At 47.9% G+C, this 23,389-nt stretch overlaps 1 protein-coding gene across 9 annotated transcripts in view; it reads right to left on the bottom strand.

Moving 5' to 3' along the window:
- Positions 1 to 5,875: 5,875 nt before the first annotated feature.
- Positions 5,876 to 23,389, bottom strand: part of GATAD2A (GATA zinc finger domain containing 2A) — a 77,088-nt gene continuing 59,574 nt past the window's right edge. For 7 of the 9 annotated variants that reach the window (XM_053372583.1, XM_053372588.1, XM_053372584.1 and 4 more), the window contains 9 exons: positions 21,017 to 21,146; positions 19,864 to 19,995; positions 18,784 to 18,876; positions 17,516 to 17,644; positions 15,472 to 15,660; positions 11,631 to 11,916; positions 10,311 to 10,603; positions 7,680 to 7,866; positions 5,876 to 6,405 (listed from right to left, as the gene is read on the bottom strand). In XM_053372583.1, the coding sequence (XP_053228558.1) occupies positions 6,272 to 6,405; positions 7,680 to 7,866; positions 10,311 to 10,603; positions 11,631 to 11,916; positions 15,472 to 15,660; positions 17,516 to 17,644; positions 18,784 to 18,876; positions 19,864 to 19,995; positions 21,017 to 21,146 (1,573 nt within the window). In that variant the 3' untranslated portion in view covers positions 5,876 to 6,271. The remainder of the gene's footprint in view (positions 6,406 to 7,679; positions 7,867 to 10,310; positions 10,604 to 11,630; positions 11,917 to 15,471; positions 15,661 to 17,515; positions 17,645 to 18,783; positions 18,877 to 19,863; positions 19,996 to 21,016; positions 21,147 to 23,389) is intronic. The other 2 variants (XM_053372591.1, XM_053372586.1) reach the window with 2 other exon arrangements.

Here is a 23,389-nt window from a genome sequence, read left to right as displayed (position 1 = left end):
CTTTTTTCTGGCCCACGTAGGACCAGTCTGGATATTTGGCCTTGGTGAAGATTTGACGTTTTCATCCCCAAAAAGTTCATGATTTGAGTTTCTACTGAAATGAGGCTGCATTTTAATGTTGTATTTTATTCTTGTTTTTAAGTTGTATTTTAATCAATTGTTTTTACCTGGTGTTAGCCGCCCTGAGCCCCGTCTTGGCTGGGGTATAAATAAAATTTTTTATTATTATTATTATTATTATTATTATTATTATTATTATTATTATTATTATTTCTGGAGGCAGTGGAAGGCAGGAGTGCCTGGCGTGCTCTGGTCCAGGGGGTCACCCGAAGAGTCCGACACTACTAATTGATTTCTGCATCGCAGGGTGTCGGACTCAGTGCCGGATTTACGCAGAAGCTCAATAAGCTATAGCTTAGGGCCCCGCTCTCTTGGGGGCCCCAAAAAACTGAAAGGAAAAAAACCACTGGATGTACATTTCCAAAATATAAGACAAAAAACAAATAAAATAAAACCTACCTACAGCAACAGTGTTTTGTGTTGTGTAGGCTCTTAGGATGTAAGTCATGGGCTCTGCCTGCTTCCTAAAATATCTCTGGTTTGCTCATTTCTATATACAGTGGTACCTTGGTTCTCAAACTTTAACCCCTTCTGGAAGTCTGTTTCAAAACCAAAGTGTTCCAAAACGAAGCTTAATAATTATTTCACTATAAATATACTGTACTTCTTCTTAATTGTATTTCAGTTCAACAATTATTTTGATAAAATACATATTTTGCTATGTGAAAATGGCTTGAGATACCTAGTAAAGGTAAAGGGACCATTAGGTTCAGTCGTGACCAACTCTGGGGTTGCACGCTCATCCCTCCGAGGGAGCCGGCGTACCATATAGCATATATTCAACACAAAAAACAGCGACAATTTGTTGTTGACAAAGGACAGCTGGACATATAAAGGGCCCCATTACCTTCAGGAGCTGAGGGCCTCATCAAACCTAAATCTGGCCCTGATTGTAACTGAAACAGAAAGAGGGGAAGTTGCTTTTTTATTTAGCGCATCAAGCACAGAAAGGGCTTTCCCCCCACCCTCAGCTGATTTCTGCATCGCAGGGGGTCAGACTAGATGACCCTTGGGTCCCTTCCAACTCTCCCATTCTGTGATTCTCTTTACACAAGGAGACCATCAGCAGGGATTGAGCCGGGGAGCTTCTGCATGCCCAGCCGGTGAGCAGCGGTCTCCCTCTACCAGCCACCCTGGCCAGCCTTCAGAGGGCTTGCTTCCCAGGAGAAAAGGATAAATTTGCCCATGTGCAAAAAAAGTCTTAACAGGTTCAGGGAGAAAATTGTATGTTTGGTAATGTTTTGGAAGAAGTTCAGTGATTTTTTTTTTTAATTAATATCCCTAAATTGTGTGTCCTTCTTTCTCAATCTGACCGTTTCCCATGGTTTTGTGGTATTTCATGCATTGTGATTTGCTGTTATTTTATTGATTAGTTTAGTAATTTTAAAAAACTATTTAATGCTCTGGTTCATAGGGTCATGGAGACAACTAAACAACAACATTTAATGATTATTTGCTGATATTTTGCTGTTTATTACATTCTAATAAATTACTGAATACTGCTTTAGTTGATTGGAGTCCAACAATGTGAGGCAGTGTGGTGTAGTGGTTAGGGACTAGGGTCCAAATCCCCCTTAGCAGTCCTGAAGTTCACTGGGTGGGGCTTTGCTTCTCCCTGCCTAAGCCTACCTGACAGGATTGTCGCGAGGATGAAATAGGTAGGAGTAGAACCAAACACACGACCTTGAGCTCCTTGGAAAATAAAGGCAGTATATAAATGTAAATAATAATAGTAATGATAATTAATAAATAGCCTGCCTCACAGGGTTTAAATGACTCCTCAAAATGGCTGATGTGGAGACAGAAATTAGAAGCAGCCGGTCAGATCAGCAAAATTTCCGATGTTACCAGAGGGAAAAGGGCAGATGAAATGAAACTGGGCTAAGGTACTGGATGCTTTTGTGTGTGTGTGTGTTCATTTGCTCCCGATTATTTTTAAATAACTTGCCCTGCTTAGTAAGAAGTCCTGTTAAGAGTTGGGAGAAGCCCTCTAATCCAACGCCCTGCGGCGCAGGAATAAAGAGTTTAAGGATGTTCTTACTTATTGCCGGTTCTTAAGATTTTTAATGCACTCTGTGCATGTTCATAAATACTCGGAACACTCTCTCTTCTTGGAGGTTTTCTAAACAGAGGTTGGTTTGCCATATGCCAGGGATTCTTTAGCTGCGGTCCCTACATTGCAGAGGGTTGGGCTGGATGACCTTCAGAGCCCCCTTCCAACTCTACAATTCTATTGAGCTGAACTGGAACTAGTAAGGTTATAGACTAGTAAACCCACTGAAATGAATAGGCAAAAATAAGCCATGTCCTTTTAATTTCTATGGGTCTGCTCTGAGCGGAACAATATGCAGCTGAAAAATAGGTTAATTGGCTGGATGGAAATCAACCAACCCTGCTAGGTAATCCTGTCTTTTAGGCCCAGTATCCCTGAAGGAGCATCTCCACCCCCCTCGTTCTGCCCGGACACTGAGGTCCAGCGCCGAGGGCCTTCTGGCGGTTCCCTCCCTGCGAGAAGTGAGGTTACAGGGAACCAGGCAGAGGGCCTTCTCGGTGGTGGCACCCGCTCTGTGGCACGCCCTCCTGTCTGATGTCAAGGAAATAAGCAAGTATTTCTGACTTTTAGAAGACATCTGAAGGCAGGGAAACTTTTAATATTTGATGCTGTATTTTGTTGGAAGCTGGGGCTGGGGAGGGGTATGAGAAATTTATTATTATTACTATTACAGTGGTACCTCAGGTTACATACGCTTCAGGTTACAAACTCCGCTAACCCAGAAATAGTGCTTCAGGTTAAGAACTTTGCTTCAGGATGAGAACAGAAATCGTGCTCCGGTGGCGCGGTGGCAGCAGGAGGCCCCATTAGCTAAAGTGGTGCTTCAGGTTAAGAACAGTTTCAGGTTAAGAACAGACCTCCGGAATGAATTAAGTTCTTAACCTGAGGTACCACTGTATTATTAGAACCGAGGAGGTGGTGGTCGTCGTCCCCCCCCCCCCCCCGGTTTGGGAACCACTGTTCTAGTCCTTAAGAGCAAAGTGATACGGCATGAGCAACGCCAGTCTCTGATGACATTTCTCCAGGATGCAACGAGTTTAAAAACAACCCCCCCCCAATTTTCACCAAGTGTCTTCTAGATATGTCACCCCACCCCGTGTCATTCTTCATGTCTGCAAACACCCCCCCCAATAAATTGTGCTAGTGATTTTGCTGTAGCTGAGGAGGAAGGCATGGGGCATGAGAGCATGCCAAAGGATGTTTGATCCAGGCTTGGTAAGGGGGAGCTCAGAGATATCTGGACGGCTCTGCAGAATGCTGGCTAATTCCCCACGCTGGATCCAGTTCTTGGCTACCTGGGCAACACAGATTTTCTGCAAAGAAAAGGCCCAGGACAGAGGATGCTGCCTTATACTGAATAAAAACAGCACCTCCTCAGTGGCTCTCTGGGATTTTTGGCACGGAGTCCTTTGTAGCCCTATGTGGAGATGCCAGGGATGGAGGACAGCTAAGGTCAGATACAACCTAATGGTTTCAGGTGGTCTGTTCCATGTGTGACATCGCGGGACCCTTTAGACAGCAGTGCCAGATATCATGTGTGTGTGTGTGTGTGTGTGTCTGTTGGGTGTTGAGCTAGGACCCGAGAGAGAGACCAGGGTTCGAATCCTCCCGTTCAGCCACCAAGCTTGCTAGGGGTGACCTTGCGTCAGAAGCGATCACCCTCAGCCCTGGCCGACCTCGCAGGGTTCTTATGAAGGTGAAGAGGACTCCCTCCCTTGAACTCCATGGGGGGGGGGGAAGGTGGGATATTATAACATATAGACAGGTCCACGTAGAATAGTTAAAACCCAAATATCCACACTTGTGGGGAGGGGAAGAAGAAAGAAAGAAAGAGGAATTATAAGGAGCTTTTTATTACAATGCAACAGTCATAATCTGAAGAGGGGACCCCCCCTCCTCACTCCCCCCCCCCCACCCCTGTACAGCAATGGTTGTTTTGTAATATTTTTTTTTTGTATTTTTAAAAATTTATTTTAAATTAAGTATCTAACTTGCTGCTAACAAAATACCAGACTGGCTCCCCACTGCCCCACCTGCCTGAAAAAAAAGAGAGAGGTTCAACTGCATTAACCCTTCCCCACCCCTTCCTCTTTATATATAGATATATATATTTATATATTTATATAATTTTTATTTTTCATTTTGCAACGAACCCCTCTCCTATCAGCACTAGATCTAGTACCAACATGTTGTTAGGAATAAGTCATTTTAAAAACTGGGGGCTGTAATTCCACCTCTAGAAAATAAAAGTTTTTTTTTTTAAAACAACCTTAAAAACACAAAAGAGGGAACAAACTGTAGGTGCTCCTTTGATTTTAAAGCTTGGAGTATTCTGTTTTTTTGTGTGGGGTAGGGGTGGGGAATGCAATTTAAAGCAAAAATAAAGGTTACCCAAGGTGCTACTAGAAATTAAACATTTGGGGGGCAGGGGGGAGAGAATTTGCTTGTAGGGAGGAGAATGAAGTCTGGGGCACTGTGAGCAGGGTCTGGGTTGTGCTTTGAGGACAGCGACCAGCCCTGCGGAAAACTCTTCAAAGAGTACAAAGGCCGTTTTGCACCCCAAAAAAAAAAAAACTGGTAGCAAACGGCGGCTCTCGTGGCACAGCTGAATCAATTTTCTCTCCCACTCCCTTTTCTTAAAAAAAAGCGCCTCTCCACAAAATTTCCTTTTCCAAAATCCACCGGACCTTTTCTTTACTCCAGGTTGCCTAAAACTGCATATGCTCCTGGAGAACAAAGTCCAACTCCCCCCCCGGCCACAGAAAGCGCACGGCGGAAGGATGAGAGGGGGTGGGAGGGACCCAGTAGAGATTTAAAAATAAAAATTCAAAAAAATTATACATCTCTTCTTCCTTGATCCCTGTTGGGATGTTTCAGGTGGGGAAGGGGGAAGAGAGGCTCAGCCCCCCCTCCCCACGGTTCATTCTCTCCAGATGAAGGGAACTCCTTTTAAACTGTCCGGTAAAGTTTTTGGGCTATCAAACGTCCGGGGCAAAACATCTATCTGAGACAGGATCCTGTTTATTTCAAAGAAAGACAAGACAGGTGCGCCTCCGACCCCCACCTTGACGCAACCCCCCTCCCCGCTGAGTCCTGTCGCTCCACATCTTCGGGGGGGGGGGGGCGGAGAGTCCGTTTTGCATTTGTTCACAACATAAGTTATCAGTGGGTTTGTCTTTAATTAAAAAATAAAACCAACAACCCTAAGAAGCCGCTCACGCCCCCTCCACCGCAACAACCCCCTGGCTGCCCCCTCCGTTTTTCACGTTGCCACCACGGGAATTGCAGGGGGGGGAAGCAAAATCGAAAAAGGCAGGGCTGGAGCCAGTCCGTCCCCTTTGCGGATTTCTCTCTCCACAAGCGCTGGGTCCCAGTTCCACTTTCCGTGAGCGGGAAATAGTACATCCTTGATCGCTAACGACCGTTGTACGATCGCTCAGAAACGGAAATAATTATAATAATAATAATAATAATAATAACGACAACGATAAAATCTAAAAAGGAACTAAAAAAAAAAAGCGGCCTTTTTTTTTCCTTTAAAGGGGAGGGTGGGACGAAAGCAGGCGAGAAAGACAGAGAGAGAGAGCGAGTTTCTTGCGCAATTAATCCTCGTTCTGTACTACTGCTGGCTGGGGGGAAGAATGACATGTAACTCCCCCCCCCCAAAAAAAATGCTAATAAGAGAGACAAAATAAGTTGTGGCCAGCAGGAAAGAATGATAAAGGCGACTCTCCTCTCGAAGACAGCAGAACAAAAATGATAATAATGGAAATGCGAAAGTCCGGTTGCCTAATGTCCGTTGCAACCTCCCCGAGTGTCCGTTCCACCCTGCAGGGAAGTGTCGTTGCCCCCCTGCCGCCCCCATTCCTTGCTGAGAGCGGCGCTGGTGGGAGCAAGCTTTTCCCTCCTGCGACCTTTGCAGGCGTGATCCGGGCGAGGCTTGAAAGCAGGCTTGCCGCTGTTGTTGTTGTTTTCCCCACCGGATGGTGGGATGCTGGGCAGGTGGCGGAATCAAAGGTTGGGTTGGGGAGGGGGGGAACGGGGGGGGGACAAGAAGAAAAAGGGAGAAGTCTTCCACTCTAGGCGGAGGTTCCTGCGTTATTTCCACGTGGCAGACTGAGAGATGGATCGCGGGGGGATCATGTCTAGGAGGTACTCACGCTGCCGGTCCACAGCCGAAGCAGCAGTTTTATGCACAGCGAGACTGGGGTTGACAAAGTTCAGCGTCCCACCTGGAGGGAGGGAAGAAAGGAAGGAAAGAGGGGGTCAGGGTGTGTGTGTGTGGCACAGCACAGGTCTGCATAAACAGGGTATGTGGTAACTGACAATCGTTCCCGCTAATGGCAAACTCTGCCGGAGCGTGCAGATGGTTTTGGAGGCAAAGCTCAGTCAGTAGAGCACGAAACTATTAGAGTCTATTAACCTCAGGGTCGGAGGTTTGAGCCCCACCTCGAGAAAGATTCCTGCATTGCAGGGGTTGGACAAGATGACCCTCGGGGTCCTTTTCAGCTCTACAATTCTACTATTCTATTAAAAAAATGGGGGGGGGGCAGAATGCAAGGTATCAAAAGGATCAGTTACTGAATCATATGTTCATTTATGCTGGCAATGTGAAAAAGCACAAACCTTTTGAGTCTGTGGTTTTTAAAGAAAGCACTAACATGAAGGAGCGTCTCCACCCCCATCTCTCTGCCCGGACACTGAGGTCCAGCGCCAAGGGCCTTCTGGTGGTTCCCTCATTGCGAGAAGTGAGGTTACAGGGAACTAGGCAGAGGGCCTTCTTGGTGGTGGCACCCGCCATGTAGAACACCCTCCCATCCAAAGAGATAAACAACTACCTGACTTTTAAAAAACATCTGAAGGCAGCCCTGTTTAGGGAAGCTTTTAATGTTTGATGCATTACTGTATTTTAATATTTTGTTGGAAGCTGCCCAGAGTGGTTGGGGAAGCCCAGCCAGATGGGTGGGGCATAAATAAATAAATAAATAATAATAATGAATTGTCGTATTATCCCTTTGCCGCTGAGCTACAGCCTCTCCCCCCAACACAAGCCTCCCAAAAGACAATGAGATTCTTTTCATCCATATGCAAATGTGAACCAATCAATTAAAAATTGCATTCCTGCACTGCAGGGGGTTTGGGCTGCATGACCCTTTGGGCCCCCTCCCAACTCTACAAAAAACACAAACAATCATGAATCAAAGTTTTATAAGCAGGGCCCTGAGAAGCCACCGAAAGAGAGAGAAAGCGTCCCAGGAGGGAAATTCTGCAAGGCGGTTTGGAGTCCCAGAATGCTTTGCAAAAGGCACCGAAGAAGAGAGAGGGGAAGACGGAGGGAGAACTAATAATTCTAATTAAAGGAATAGAGAAGCACCCTTTTCACCCAGGAGAAGAAAAGAGAAGAGAAAAGAGCCAGCCTTGCCCCCTTTGCCGGCTGGGCAAGGGAGCGCAGCCAGCGAGGGCAAATATTTGTTTTTAAGAGTGTTCTCGAGAGCAAATGGTCTACCTGCGTTGACGAGAGTCTTCTTCCAAGTGCAAGCACTTCCTTTGCCGGCGGGTCTCTGAGCACGCTTACCTTGCCTGCCGCCAAGCACGGCCACACTGGAGGCGGCGTTCTGCAACTTGGGCGACGGGCTAAATGCATGCAACACTCCGCGGGGGGTGCTGGCGCTGCGGGGAAGCTGGCTGGAGGCCTGGGCGAGGGAAAACGGGAAGAGAGGAGGAAGGTGAGAGAGGCCGGAGCAAAAGTCCCGCTTGGTGCCCATGTGAGAACTCTGGGAAGCATTCGGCGTTTCCCAAACTCGGGTCTCTGGCTGTTTTTGGACTACAACCCCCATCACCCTAGTGCTCAGGGATGAAGGGAATTGTAGTCCAAAACCAGCCAGAGACCCAAGTTTGGGAAACAGTGTTCTAGATCTGTAAGGATGATGGAAGTTGGCCTCATACTGGAGATGCAGGTGGCTGGCTAGTGGAGTATTTCCTGCACGGGCCGGCAGCATCTCTCCAGGGTGTCAGACTCAGGTGTCCCTCCACCCTACTGTGGATCGGACCTGGGACCTTCTGCATGCATAACAGGTGGTCCAGCCCTGAGTGGTGGTGCTCCAGGCAACACTCAGCCTACCCTAGGACCTTCTACAAGCGCAGAGTCATGGTCATCCCCTTAAAATCAAAGCTAAGATCCCAGCCCTCATTGTTTTAAACAGGCAGAGAGGAAGCTGCCTGACACCGAACCAAGCTGTCGGTCCATATGACAGAGGTGCACGTAGCACTTCCACTATATGCTGGAAGACACAGCTCTTTCCCCTGGTCCTTGGCACCCAAGAGAGGTGTGCGCATGTGGATTACCGTATTTTTCACTCTATAAGACGCACCTGACCATAAGACGCACCTAGTTTTTGGAGGAGGAAAACAAGAAAAAAAAATTTTGAATCTCAGAAGCCAGAACAGCAAGAGGGATCGCTGTGCAGCCTGCATTCTCTCCATAAGACACACACACATTTCCCCTTACTTTTTAGGAGGGAAAAGGTGCGTCTTATAGAGCCAAAAATACGGTATATTGTAGCTGGCATTGTCTCGAGAGACAATGGTGGGCATCTTTGGCGGTGAAACCAAACCACTGGTGAGCAGCAGCTCCTGGGGTGCAAGCCTGGGCAGTGTATCTGAAAGTCCTGGGCTGCCCAGAGGACAAGACCCCCCTCTTGACCTCTCTGAGGGGGTCCAAAGGAAATCAGAGCAAGATGTTGGACACCAGCTGGGCTGCAGGAGTTGCCAGAAGGAGGCGGACAAGACGCCATCCAACTGTTTTAGGGACTCTACTCCGGAATTGTGTAGGGTGTACTCCCAAGCCTTTTCTTCTCCCAAAGATACCCTGCAAGGCAGCAGAAGTTTAGGATCTTCCTTCTATTTAATGGGCTCCCTTCTCAGGTGGACGAGCCCCACCTGCCCCTCACTTCCCTCCACAGCATGCGCAGAAACCGCCTTCTTGACCACTGGACCCCCTCTTGGTCTCATCCGTTCCATCTACTGGAGCCGATCTTTGCATGCAGGAGAAGCCCCTAACTGTGGGTTTGAGACCCACTGACTCCCCTTACCTGGTTTAGCTGGCCAGTCATTACAGCCAGCCACCCCTCCCTATTTTAGGACCCACCCCTGTTCATCTGACTGCAAACTGATTTTATTATTATTTACTTTATTACATTTGGAACATAGGAAGCTGCCTCCTACTGAGTCAGACCACTGCTCCATCGAGCTCAGTATTGTCTGTACAGTGGTGCCTCGAGTTGAGAACTTTGCCCCAGGATGAGAACAGAAATCGTGTGCCGGCGGTGCAGCGGCAGCAAGAGGCCCCATTAGTGAAAGCACGCCTCTAGTTTCAGGTTAAGAACAGCCCTCCGGAACAAATTAAGTTCATAACTAGAGGTTACTGTACTGACTGGTAGCAGCACTCCTGGGATTCAGGCAGAAAGTCCTTCTCAACCCTGTTTGGAAACGCCAAAGATTGAACCTGCGATCTTTTGCTTGCAAGGCAGGTGGTTCTACCACTGAGTAGGGTTGGGCAACATCGTGATATATTACCAGCTAAACATATACAATACATCACAATGTCTGAAATATTGTGGAGCTAGGTAGCGGCATTGGCTGGCTTCACATTGGGGTTTTTGCACAGCACACACACCATGATTTGTGATATATTGCCCGGTCACAAATTATGAAACCACTATCCTATGGACTTCAAACCAGTTTTGGACGATCTACCAATCTATTGCCCAGCCCGACCACGGAGCCATATATCCCACCTTTTCCTCCAAGGAGAGCTCCAAATACATGGCTCTCCTCCTCCAGGCCTCACCCTTCACAACAACCCGGTGAGGTAGGCCAATGATCTTGTATTTCTATACCACTGTCACCTGGCACAGGTGGGGAAATGGCTCTCCCCTTGGGCCTGCAGACCAAACTAACTGGAAAGCTAAGTTGGATACAGCATGCTGCTGATAACGCCAAGGTTGCAGGTTCAGTTCCTGTAAGGAAGAGCTGCCTGTTCCCGCATTGCAGGGGGTTGGGCTAGATGACCCTCAGGACCCCTTTCAATGCTTCGGTTCTTATGAACTAAAAGCAAGGGAAAGTGCCGTGTCCCCACCTGCTTGAGCGAGTGATGCTGCTGTGCGATCTGCTCGGGTTTGGTCTGGACGGGGGAGGCCGCCTGCTGCAGTATCCGCTGCTCAATCTCCTGCTCCTGCTGGAGGGCCTTGACGAAGGCGGCCTTCAGCCGGCTGGTGTGCTCGGCTTTCAGCGCCTTCTTCTGGTTGGAGGACATGCATGTCTCGCACATGATGGAGCCGCTCTTCTCCTCCCGCCACCGGCAGGTGAAGTCCGTCTTGCACTGGACACATGTGTAGGGGTCCTGAGAGGAAGGGGCAGCAGAAACCTTGCCTGCAGGGAGAGGGAGAAACGGAGTAAGTCAGCCCAGAAGAAGAAAAAGCAAAACAGGACAGCCTTTCCCCACCCCCAACCCATCAATTTCCCAGAGTTGTGGGATGCACGCAGGTCACAGAATTGCAGAGCTGGAAAGAACACCCAAGCCCTGTTGGAAATTCGCCAGCTTGCGATGCCCAGGCGCTAAGATGGCACCTGACTCTCCACCATCTGGAAGTGCACGCCTGGGGATCCTTGGAGCGGGACTGTTTTCGCACACTGATACCACATCCTGTAGAAGTCTATCTGTTATATTTTATCTGCACAATCAGAATGCATTTCGGGAACCATAATGCTTTCATTGCGCAGGAGCAGTCAGGATGGAATGGGCCAATAAATATGTGGGCTGCCCCTGGATCAAGTGTCTTTTCTTCTTTAAGTTCTCAAAGTTCTTAACAGAGAACCATCCAATCTCTGCTTGACAGCCTCAAGGAAGGAGAGCCCACCACTTCTGAGAAAGTCTGTCCCACTGTTGAGCAGCTTTTACCCTCAGAAAATTCTTCCTCATGTTCAGTTGGACTCTCCTTTATTGTCATTTGTAGGGTTGCCATACGTCCAGGAAAACCCAGACATGTCCTCTTTTTGGGGGCCCAACATGTCAGATGGGCATGTTTTACATTTTAAAGGAAATGTCTGGGTTTCTTTGGGCTCAGGCTGTTCTGCCTGCCGTGGCATTTCTAGTCATCTGAATCCATTGGCTCAGGTCCTACCCTTCTTCTTACTAAATAAATGAAGTGGATTAGCAATCCTTCCATCTCCGCAGGGAATTCTGGGAGGGGAATGGGGGCGGGGTCCCCCAACAACTCTCAGCACCCTTATCAAACTACAGCTCCCAGAATCCCTTGGGGGACACCACAGCTGCTTAAAGGGATATCACCCTGCTTTAAACGTATGCTGTGAAGGTAGCCTTGGATTCCAGTTTAAAAAGGAGAAAAGAAGGATTTTTTACGGAGGAGAGAATGTGTGTGCACGTCCCTCTTCTTACCTTGAGCTTCTAGGAGGTTCTGCACCACCTCCTCCAAGCCCACCAGGTAGATGAACTCATTGTTGGCCGCGCTGGGCAGGAAGTTCATCTCGGGGGCCGGCGGCTTGGGCGGAGGGATCTCCAGCAGCGTCTTCTCCAGCTGCTTCCGCAGCGCCAGCTTGGCGGCCGCTTGGCGGCTGGCAGGGGAGTCATTGGAGTTGACGATGGAGGCTACACTGGTGGCAGTGGCTGCAGCGTTCACCTGGGCCGCCGTCACGGCCGCACCTTTGAGCGAAGTTGGCGAGGCCTGAGGGAGGGGGGAGGAAAGAAAAGGGGTGGTGTTGAGCTTGGCAGCGGGTTGGACTAGATGACCCTCAGGTCCCTTTCCAACCGCTATGGTTCTAGAACTCTTATGATTCATGCAGACTCCACCACCCTGGTGTCGTCACACTGAAATAATAGCTCATTGCTTGCTTGCTTGCTTTTAAAGGTTTTGACAGTTGCTACCAGTAATTTGATCACTGGCTGCAAAAAGGATCGGGAACAATGAGTTAGATAAAATTGCTATAAGCTGCTTTGGTGATTGGGAGGTTTAATTTGAAATTAAGCTCATTTTCCGGTGTCTCCTTTTGCCCACACCACGGATGTCAGTTTATATCGCAGGTGTATGTTCTGCATTATCTTGTTAATATTATGGCTACAAACTTGTCATGGCCTTTGGCTAGATTACAGTGCTTCCCCAACTTGGGTCTCCAGCTGTTTTTGGACTACAACTCCCATCATCCCTAGCTAGGGGGACCCGTGATCGGGGATGATGGGAGTTGTAGTCCAAAAACAGCTGGAGTCCCAAGTTTGGGAAACCCTGGGCTAAAATAATAATCTTATTGATTGATTCAAATAGTTTTCTTGTTTTATTCATTTAAAAAACCCCAATGAAGCTGAGTATAAATTTTATGAAATAATGATATATCATCACAATAACCACCCTCGTTTATTGCCTACCATTCACCCTAAGGTCCTACAGCAGGTTACAATATCAAAAACACTTTTTTATTTTCTATTTATTCCATTTATATACTGCACTTTATCCAAAGATCCTATGGTGGTGTACAACGTTATATAGCATAGTAGTACCGTATTTTCCCCCCTATAGGACACACTTTTTCCCCTCCAAAAATGAAGGGGAAATGTGTGTGCGTCCTATGGGGCGAATGCAGGCTTCAAGAAGCTATCCACAAGCCTTGCGCGCCCGGGGGAGCTTGCGGATAGCAGCCTGTTCTGGGGGCTGGGGTCGGGGGAAGCTTGGGGGATAATTTTTTTTATTCATTCCCCCCCCCCCAAAAAAAACCCTGAGGTGCGTCCTATGGGCCAGTGCGCCCTATAGGGTGAAAAATACGGTAATTAAAAAATCACAGAAAAAACCCGTAATAACAGACTCCCTTCCCCATTTTTAAAAGGTCATAGATTGTTTAATGGTCAAAGGTCTGGTTTAAGACTTTAAAACAGCCTTTGCAGTCACAAAAATAAGGCAGGTTCTGAAAATATACCCCTCGGAATTCAGTAGCCAGGTTGCTCATCAGGGCAAGACGGTTTGAGCATATTGAAGGAGCATCTCCACTCCCATCGTTCAGCCTGAGGTCCACCTCCCTGCCATCAGTGAGGTTACAGGGAACCAGGCAGAGGGCCTTCTCGGTGGTGCGCCCACCCTGTGGAATGCCCTCTCATCAGATTTCAAGGAGATAAACAACTATCTGACTTTTAGAAGATATCTGAAGGCAGCCCTGTTTAGGGAAGTTTTTAATGTCTGATGTTTTATTGCTTTTTTGTCATTATCATTAATTCTGTGGTGAGCCGTCCAGAGTGGCTGCGGAAACCCAGCCAGATGGGTGGGGTATAAATAATTTATTATTATTATTATTATTATTATTATTATTATTATTATTATTATTATTATTATCATCATCCTGGTCTGACTGCACTCACTACCAATTAGTTTCCAGTCCCAATTCAAAGTGCTGGTTTTGACCTATGAAGCCTTAAACGACTCAGGACCACAGTACCTCAAGGACCGCCTCTTTCCATATGAACCTGCCTGGACCCTGAGATCACCTTCTGAGGCCCTTCTTTGTGTGCCTCCTCCTCAAGAGGTCCAGGGGTGGCAACACAATAACAGGGCCTTTTCTGCAGTGGCTCCCTGTCTGTGGAATGCTCTCTCCCCAGGGAAGTTTGCCTGGGGCCTTCATTATACACTTTTAGGCGCCAGGCAAAAACTTTTCTCTTTAACCAGGCCTTTGGCTGATTGACATCCAATGCCCGGGGAGGGGAGGGGGGTTATTGTGCTGTTCCTGTTTTAATTTTTATTATGCATTTTGTGTTTTTTATATTGTGGTTTTATCTCGTGAACTGCCCTGAGACCTGCGGGTATAGGGCGGCATACAAATTTAAATAAACAACAACGTGTCTTCAACATTTGCCAAAATCTGTTTAGCGAAGGTGCCAAAATCTCTGGGGAGATTTTGAAGGCTTAGGACCTGCTGCACAGAAGACCTCTCCTTCCCCCAGCGCCCCCCCACCCCAAGCGTCTGAAGTCAGAGAAATCGCCACTCTGCTGATCTCAGCACCCAAGAGGGTCTGCAGAGAAAGAGGCTGCCTTTCAGACTTTGGGGGCCTGAGTTGTTCAGGGCTTTGAACACCAACATAATAATAATAATAATAATAATAATAAAATTTTTATTTATATCCCGCCCTCCCCAGCCGAAGCCGGGCTCAGGGCGGCTAACATAAAATAATCAAACAATCAAATAATCCAACATTCTAAAAACATGTGCAACTTCAAACTGGACACGGAAGGTGGCCAGAATTTTAGTAGCAAGAAATTGGAAAAACACAACAATACCCAACACGGAAGACTGGCAAATCCTAATGGTAGAACATCTGCAGCTACCGAAAGTGACAGGAAGAGTAAGAGGCCAACCAAAACAAAAAGCCTTTAAGGATTGGAGAATCTTTAAAGAATATGTATAAATACAAGTTCGTAGGGAGGTAAAAAGAAATGATATAAGAAATATGTGACTGTGCGGTATAAAGTAATGGATAGACAAAGTACAGTGAGATAAATTGGAAGTCAGTTTTAAATTTCTTTTCTATAAATTTTATAACTGTGTTCAATACCAGGAGTATATATGATGACAATTACCGTATTTTTCGCTCTATAACACGCACCAGACCATAACACACATGTAGTTTTTAGAGGAGGAAAACAAGAAAAAAAATATTCTAAATGAAATAGTGGATATATTATTTTTGTGGTTCATGCTGTGGCCACAGACATGTGATCTGACAGTGAGTTTGGAGTAGCCCAATGCAAAAATCCTGAGGATCCATGTGGATCCATGCTTTGTAACCATGGAGGAGGGAAGGAAGGGGAACCATGGATCCTCTGCTCACGACTGCAGCAGATCCCCCCGCCACCCGCAGGCATTCGCTCCATAACACGCACAGACATTTCCCCTTACTTTCTAGGAGGAAAAAAGTGAGTGTTATGGTGCAAAAAATACGGTATATTAATCTTCTTTTATCTTATAGTGTGGTGGTTTGTTTGATTTTTCTGTCACTTGTTTGTTTGACTGAATGTTTGTTTACTTGTATGTACGTCTGTTTTTCATAAATGTATTTATTTTAAATTAATAAAGATATATTAAAAAAAACCAAAAAACGAACTGGACACGGAAGTGAACTCGCAACCACTGCAGCTGTGTTAAAACACGAGTTATATAACGCATAAATGAGACTCCAGCTAGTACCACCTGGCTGCTGCCTCTGGGGTGGCGCCTGCCTGCCCCCCGCTCTTGCAGCTCCTCACCTGTGGGATGTTGACCAGGAGGCTTGCGTTGGGGACGTTGGCGACGCGGATGAGGCCCTGCTGAATGATGCGCTGGCCCTGGATCTGGACGCTGGGGACGGAGGCCCGCGGGGCCAGGAGCAGGGGAGGGGGGCCCGAGCTGGAGTGCTGGCGGATGTTGTGGATTTGCTGGGGAGACACAGAGATGGGCTGATATAGATGGGATCCGAGGGGGGATGGAAGAGAAATTTTAGAAGAGGGGGAGCGGAGGGTGACAGCCAAGGGGGAAGGAGGCAGAGAGGAAGATGGCGCAATGGGGGGGATGCAGAAAGGAGGGGGGAATAAGAGAGCAAGAATATTAACTTCTTTTTCCCTTTGAAGACAAGAAATGGCAGAAAAACTGATCCTCCACTTAAAGGTACCCCTGCCCGTACGGGCCAGTCTTGACAGACTCTAGGGTTGTGCGCCCATCTCACTTAAGAGGCCGGGGGCCAGCGCGGTCCGGAGACACTTCCGGGTCACGTGGCCAGCGTGACAAAGCTGCACCTGGCGAGCCAGAGCCGCACACGGAACGCCGTTTACCTTCCCGCCAGTAAGCGGTCCCTATTTATCTACTTGCACCCGGGGGTGCTTTCGAACTGGTAGGTTGGCAGGCGATCCTCCACTTATATCCCAGCTTTTCCTCAGGGAGCTCATGGTTCACCCCCTCACTGAATCAGAACAACAACCCTGCCAGGTTGACTGAGAGGAGACAGGGGAGCCATCTTCAAATATCTGAAGGGCTGTCACATGGAAGAAGGAACAAACTTGTTTTCTCCTGCTCTGGAGGGTAGGACTCGAACTCATGGCTTCAAGTTACAAGAAAGGAGATTCCAACTAAATTTCAGGAGGAACTTTCTGACAGTGAGAGTTGTTCCAAGAGTGGAGCACACTCCCTATGGAGGTTTCCAAGCAGAGGTTGGGTGGCCCTCTGCCATGGATGCTGAAGCAGAGATTCCTGCATTGCAGGGGGTTGGACTAGATGACCCTCGGGTCCCTTCCAACTTTACCATTCTATGATTCTATAGGTTGGTTAGGTTGAGATAGGCAGTGACTGCCTCCTTGCCCCCTGCCAGGGAGTGCCCAGGGAGTTTCATGGCTGAGTGGGATTTGCAACCTGGTCTCTCCTGGGTCCTGAAGTGACCCTCTCACCACTGGTTCTCCAGGGGACAATTGGGCCACACCACAAGGTTGGAAGCTGACATTTCGGCCTTTTCCCATCTGCCAAACTCCCAGTCATAATGAAACACCCAACTGAATTCCACCAAGATTTAAGAGCATGGAGTTATCCGGGTCCTTCGCTTTCATAGAATCATAGAGCTGGAAGAGACCCACAAGGGTTATCTAGTTCAACTCCCTGTAATGCAGGAATCTTAATGGGTGTCCTCTGAGTAGGGCTAGCAGCTGATGCATCCCAATGTCTGAATGAAGCGCCATTTAAAGCAGGAGCCCACTACAGAATCACAGACCTGCAGAGTTGGAAGGGATGATGAGGGCCACCTAGTCTAGTTCAACCCCCTGCAAGGCAGGAATATGCAAGCTGTTCCATACTGGGATCGAACCTGCAACCCTGGCACGATCAGCATTGTGCTCCATCTAACTCAACACTCTCTACACCAGAGCTTTCCAAACCCTTCATGTTGGTGACACGCTTTTTAGACATGCACCATTTCGCGACACAGCCATTCAGTTTCACTAGTAAACTGGAGGTTAAACTAAGCCCTTTTGCAGCCCTAGGAGGAGTGCAGGGAATGTTTGTGCAACACACCTACACACTGCAGCCGACACACTAAGGTGTTGCGACACAAAGTTTGGAAAGCTCTCCTCTACCCTGACAGACCGTGGCTCCCCCAGGGTTTCAGACAGGGGTCCCTGCTTGGAGAAGCTGCCGTAGACTGAACCCAGGACCTTCTGCCTGCAGGGTGCATGCTCTGGCCCTGAGCTGCAGCCCCAACTGAGCCCTTCAAGCTGAGGCTGTGGGGGCAGAAAGAAAACGGAAAGCACAAGGTGGGGAAAAGCAGCTCACCTGTGCTCCTCGCACCAGAGGAGGCATGACTATCTGCGTGTTCTGCTGAGAGCCCAGCTTCAAAGATGCCTGCTGCCCTCCGCGGATCAAGGGGGGAGGAATAACAGTCCCAGGAATACGCGAGGAATTCTGTATGGCATGAGAAGACAAAGGAAGTGAAGGAGGAAGTCCGGTCCAAAAGCACCCCACCCACCTATGCATCATTTGTCGTCAGAATCTTTGCTATAAACGGACTAAAGAAGAGCGGTAGGGCCAGTGTGGTGTAGTGGTTAGAGTCGGGCTAGGATCTGGGGAAGACCAGAGTTTCCCAAACTTGAGTCTCCAGCTGTGTTGTTGGACTACAACCCCCATCATCCCTAGCTAGCAGGACCAGGAGTCCAAAAACAGCGGAGACCCAAGTCTGGGAAGCCCTGCTCTAACCACACCACACTGGCCCTCATCACATGGTTGCTGACAAGGCACAATCACAGGGTTTTTGTCAGGGAATTAAACAAGGAGAGGGAGAATCATGTAAGCCGCCTTGAGTTCCATGGAGAAAAAGGGGGGATATAAATGCAAGAAATAAATAGATTTGCTTGGGGTGGGGGGCGATGTCTTTCTTGCCCCAGAACCTCCAAGTAGGCTGCCTGTTGCCCACCTGGGGGTGAGCGGCTGGGGGAGACTTAAGGTCCCAAGAGTCAGCCTCTGGGGGGTCTTTCCACTGGACTGAACCCAGCAGAGGCTTCTTCCTGTTGTGTTTCTGAATAAGCAACTCCCCTGGGAGACTCCCTGTACTGGGCTACATTTGAGATGACTCAGTCAATCCCAATGCAGAGAGAAGGTGTCTAATTCTTAACCGCTGGGTGCTTAAAAAGAAGAAGAACATTTTAACATTTTGAGGGAAGGAGTGAAATGTGGCGGCTTTGTAATTCAGGAAAAAATATATATCTGGGGAGCACCAGTGTAGATTTCGGTTCCCTTGCTGTTGAATAGCTTTGGATTTCTGTCAGACCTGCAAACTTGCACTGTTCTGTTAGTGTGAGCAAGATCTGCTTAGTCCCCCCAATAAACAGCACAGAAACTGACCTGCCTACGGTTCAAGCAAGGCTGCATATTTGCTGGTCTGAACCAACTTGCAAGAGGTCTCATCTGCTGGGATGGCTCTGGAAGAGCATTCGGGCCAACAAACTGCATTCCCCTCCTTAACCTCCTCACTCCCCACCCAAAATGCACACACAGCTTTGCTTCCATTTCTGCCATGTGCAGACGGCTCCCTTGTGTTTACTGACCTGGAGGAGGGCTGACTTGCTGGAGGCGATGCTCTGCGTCCCTCGCACCAACGGCGGGGGAGTCGCCACGGCATTTCCTGAGGATCCGGTGGGCTACAAGGAGCAACAGCCAAAAGGGACACGTTGAGGGGCGGAGGAGAGAGATCAAAGAGAGATCAATTAGGGAACAGACAAATGAAAATCCTTGGGAGTGTTGCGGTAGTTGGCTTCCCCACCTGCCCATACCCAGCACTCTCGCTTCCTGTGTCCTGGGGATACAGAAACTGTGTTGTATTGAATCAGACCATAGTCTGTCTAGCTCAGATTTGTATACCCTAAATGGCAGTGCATTCAAACAAACCATCAATTTTTATTGTGTGTGTGTGTGTGTGTGTGTGTGTGCGCGCACACACACACACACACACACACACATCGTATTTTTCGCCCTATAAGACACACCACCAGACCATAAGACGCACCTAGTTTTTGGAGGAGGAAAACAAGATTAAAAAATATTCTGAATCTCAGAAGCCAGAACAACAAGAGGGATCGCTGCGCAGCAAAACAGCGATCCCTCTTGCTGTTCTGGCTTCTGGGATAGCTGCGCAGCCTACATTTGCTCCATGAGACACACACACATTTCCCCTTACTTTTTAGGAGGGAAGAAGTGAGTCTTATGTACTGTTTATCACACTCTGTGGAGCTTACTTCTGAGTAGGCTTGCAAGGGATTGGGAATATTTTAAACCAGGGGCACCCAAGGGTGAATCTTTATTCTAGGTGAGTTCACCCAGAAGGCTTTTGCACCCAGTGGCAGCATGCGGCCAAGAGATTCTCTCAGAGGAAATGCAGCCCTCGATGGGCTGCTCACACCTGGCCTACAGTGTTAGAAATAAGTAAGAGCTAGGCACCAAATGGCTCCTTCATCCAGGTTTACAGTCGCCAACACAGAATGCTAAGTTGCCAGTGTGGGACCTGACAGCTCCTAAGTCAATGTGACTGTTTGGTTCCTGAAATTCTTGGGACACCCCACCCACCCCCAGCGCACAGCTGCCTTGGCGATCCACCGCGGAGTAGCCAGCAGCAAGCGAAGTGTTCTCACCTTCTGAGCCGTCGTCTCCTTCTGTATCTGACTCTGCCGCAGTTTCTTCAGCAGGACGAGTTTGGCCTCCTCTAACCGCAGCTCCTCCTTCAGCTGCTTGATCATCTGCTCCCGCTCCTCGGGGCTGCTCTTCTGCAAGAGGGAAAGGGGGCTCAATTCTCCAGTTAGGGGGGTTGCCAAAAGGGATGACGTTTTGGGGAGGGGTCTACAGGGAAGAGAGGTGGCAGCCATGGGGAGGTAAGGGGTGCAGGACTGGCCCCAGCCGGCAGAGTGGATCCAGACCTCCTTCCTCCCCTCCTTGCTCTATGGGCCCCTTTGACAGGTGGGTGGGGCTGCTCACCTGTCAATCACCTGTCATTACAGATCCCCAGTGACGACCTTTTGTTTTGCTTGTCTGCAGGCGTGGTTTGGGGACAGCACCTGCAGACTGGAACTGTCACATGTGGCATGTGACTCTTAATCTCAGGCTCATGGGTTCAAGCCCCACGTTGGGCAAAAGACTCCTAGATCACAGGGGGTTGGACTAGGTGACCCTTGGAATCCCTTCCTACTGTACAATTCTATGCGATGAAGCAGGCACCTTCACCAGTCCCTTTTCAGCACCGGCTAAAAACATTTTTTGTTTAGACAAGCCTAGTCAGATATTTAGAAAGCTGGTGTGAGTTTTAATCTGCTTGCAGTCTACTGCATTTTAGCTTTTTAAATATCTCAATTATTATTGTTAATCTTTCTTAGTGATATTATTTTTCAATAATAAAACTGTACAGTGGAACTTCGGAAGCCGGAAGCCTGTAAACTTGAACATTTCGGTTCCCGAACAATCAAAAAAAGGAAGTGATTTTTCCAGCTTTCTAATGATTTTCAGAAGCCAAACGTCCAGAGTGGTTTCCGATTGGCTGCAGATAAAGCCCCAGAGGCTGCAGAAGTCAAGGCAAGGAGTGACTGGGTGAATCAGTTTTAGCAAAATGTGCGTGGATGAGGGGCAGAAGAGATGTACAAAAAGGGATTGCTTGTTTCAGCGCTGCACTCAAGGAAAAGTCCCAGCGGAAGACAGAACAGTAGGGAGCTATGAAAACAGAAAGCTCACAGCTGCCTGGCCTGAATGCATCGAGGGAGGAGAGGCAGCTACGTTAAGGCAAGGGCTAAGACTTACCATCAGCACCTCTGTGCTGGTCTCCTTTAACGGGATTTTCGTCAATCCATTCATTCTTGGGCTCGACGGCTCGTTGTCCGATAGTACTATTACATCAGGCGAAGGGACCCTCCTCTCTCGCTTGACGTCGCTGGAGGAGCCACCCACACGCAAAAAGAAAAGCAGAGAGAAGAGAAGAGAATAAATAACAGTAAATTAAGACAACACAGTGAAACAGTTCCATCTGGCTGTTGTTCAATTAATACCCCACCTTCCCCAATGTATGTCTTCATCATCCCTGACCACTAGTCATGCTGGCTACTGGCAGATGGAGTCCAGTAGCACCCAGAGCGCCAAAGGTTGTTCGGTCCTGCAGTAGGAAGAGGGATTCCTCTTTCTCAGGGGAGAATGGCTCTTCTAAACAGAGGCATTCCTCCACCTCTTGTACACAGCAACCGAACTTTTCAGGGCACTGTCCCCCCTGATCCCATAAACTCACCCCCAGTGCCCCCTACCCTGAAGAAGCATCGTTCAGAAGTGGTTTGCACAGCCCACTGAAGCAGACAACAATCAAATTCAGCAACAACTGGGTGCACATTCATTCAACATCCAACTGAAACTATTTAGTTTCGACAAAATCGATGAACTTGATCCAGGGATGCTGGCTTTTCGACAGCTATTTATACCCGCTAGGCAGTGGCACTGCCCACTTGGAGAACCACTGCAGTACAGAATGCTCCTTCTGAGAGCAGGGATGGGGCACCCATGACCCCCAGATGTTGTTGCACTATAACTATGTCCATCACCACTGGCTGTTGGCTGAGAAGGCTCTAGGTTTTGGAAGGCTGGCCAAACATGCGGACTGGTCTTTGGAAGGGAGACACCAATATTTTTATTCATTTATTACCAAATGTACATCTCCTTCAAGGAGATCGAGATGGTGAGTATGGTTCTTGCCACACATACAAGCGCTCCTCATGGCATGCCTGTGAGGCCGGGTAAACTGAGTGTGAGTAGCCCAAGTTGCAAGGCAGAGTGGGGATTCGAACCCAGGTCTCTCAAGGTCCTGAGACTAGGAGCTTCTAGTTCAGCTCAGACACTTAGATCAAGCTCTCAGGGCTTTCTGGTGTGAGACACGAAGCTACAGGGAACCCTGTGGAATGCCATCCCATCAGATGTCAAGGAAATAAGTATGATGATGATGATGATGTTTAATCTTACTGTTTATTAGTAGATTCTAATGAATTATTGAATATTGCTTTATTTGATAAGTTGTTCATTTGAAAGTTATTGTGACTTTTTATATTGATAAGATTGCTATTATTCATGTTCAATGTTTTATTATGTTTTTGTATATACTAGAACCCTGGCTTGTATCTTTTCCAAATAAACTTGCACTTCCAGGAGAGAATGAGAAGTTTGATGGGTGGGGTACAAATAATAAAAGTCTTGTAGTAAATTAGCAGAACTTTCCTGTGGATGCAGCAATACTTAGAAGAGTCTCTAGAGGGCAGCCTAATGCAGTTCAAAAAGCATCATTCCCCCAAATGGGGACAAAAGGTGAGAGAACTAAGCCAGACCTGTGGACCCAATAGGACCCCCTGCAATTAAACCATAACTCAACGGAGACCCACTAAACTGGAGAGGCTCAAGCCAGATAAAGCACGGCTTGTGAAAGAGCACACTTCTTTCCCTGCAAACATTACGCAAAGGGTCCTATTCCTTCTTAGAATTATAGTGTTGGAGGGGGTTCTAAGGGTCCTCCAGCCCAACCCGCTGCAATGCAGGAATATGTAACTGCCCCTTATTGGGATCGAACGTGCAGCCTTGGCATTATCAGCACCAGGCTCTAACCAACGGTGGTCCCCAGGCCACCTTTCCCAAGTCGCAAGGTGGTTAGACTGGTCTCAACTAGGTCCAGGCCCTTTTCAGTACTGGCCCCGACTTGGTGGAACGCTCTGGCACAAGAGACTAGGGCCCTGCGGGACTTGACATCTTTCTGCAGGGCCTGCAAGACAGAGCTGTTCTGCCTGGCCTTTGGTTTGGACTCAGTCTGACCCTTATGTTTCCCTCCCTTTATGGTTTTGATCTATGGGCTACTTTTAAAATGTGGCTGCATATTAAATCACATTTTAACCTGTATTTTAAATTGTTTTTTTCCCATTATGTTTTTACTGTGATTTTATTGGTGTTAGCCGCCCTGAGCCTGGCTCTGGCCCGGGAGAGCGGGGTATAATTTTTTTAAAATTATTATTATTATTATTATTATTATTATTATTATTATTATTATTATTAATAATAATAATAATAATAAAGTAAAGGTAAAGGGATCCCTGACCATTAGGTCCAGTCGCGAACGACTCTAGGGTTGTGGCACTCATCTTGCTTTATTGG

The sequence above is a fragment of the Podarcis raffonei genome, chromosome 18 (assembly GCF_027172205.1).
Source record: "Podarcis raffonei isolate rPodRaf1 chromosome 18, rPodRaf1.pri, whole genome shotgun sequence".
NCBI lineage: Eukaryota > Metazoa > Chordata > Lepidosauria > Squamata > Lacertidae > Podarcis > Podarcis raffonei.
This window is presented reverse-complemented; position numbering and strand designations above follow the sequence as displayed.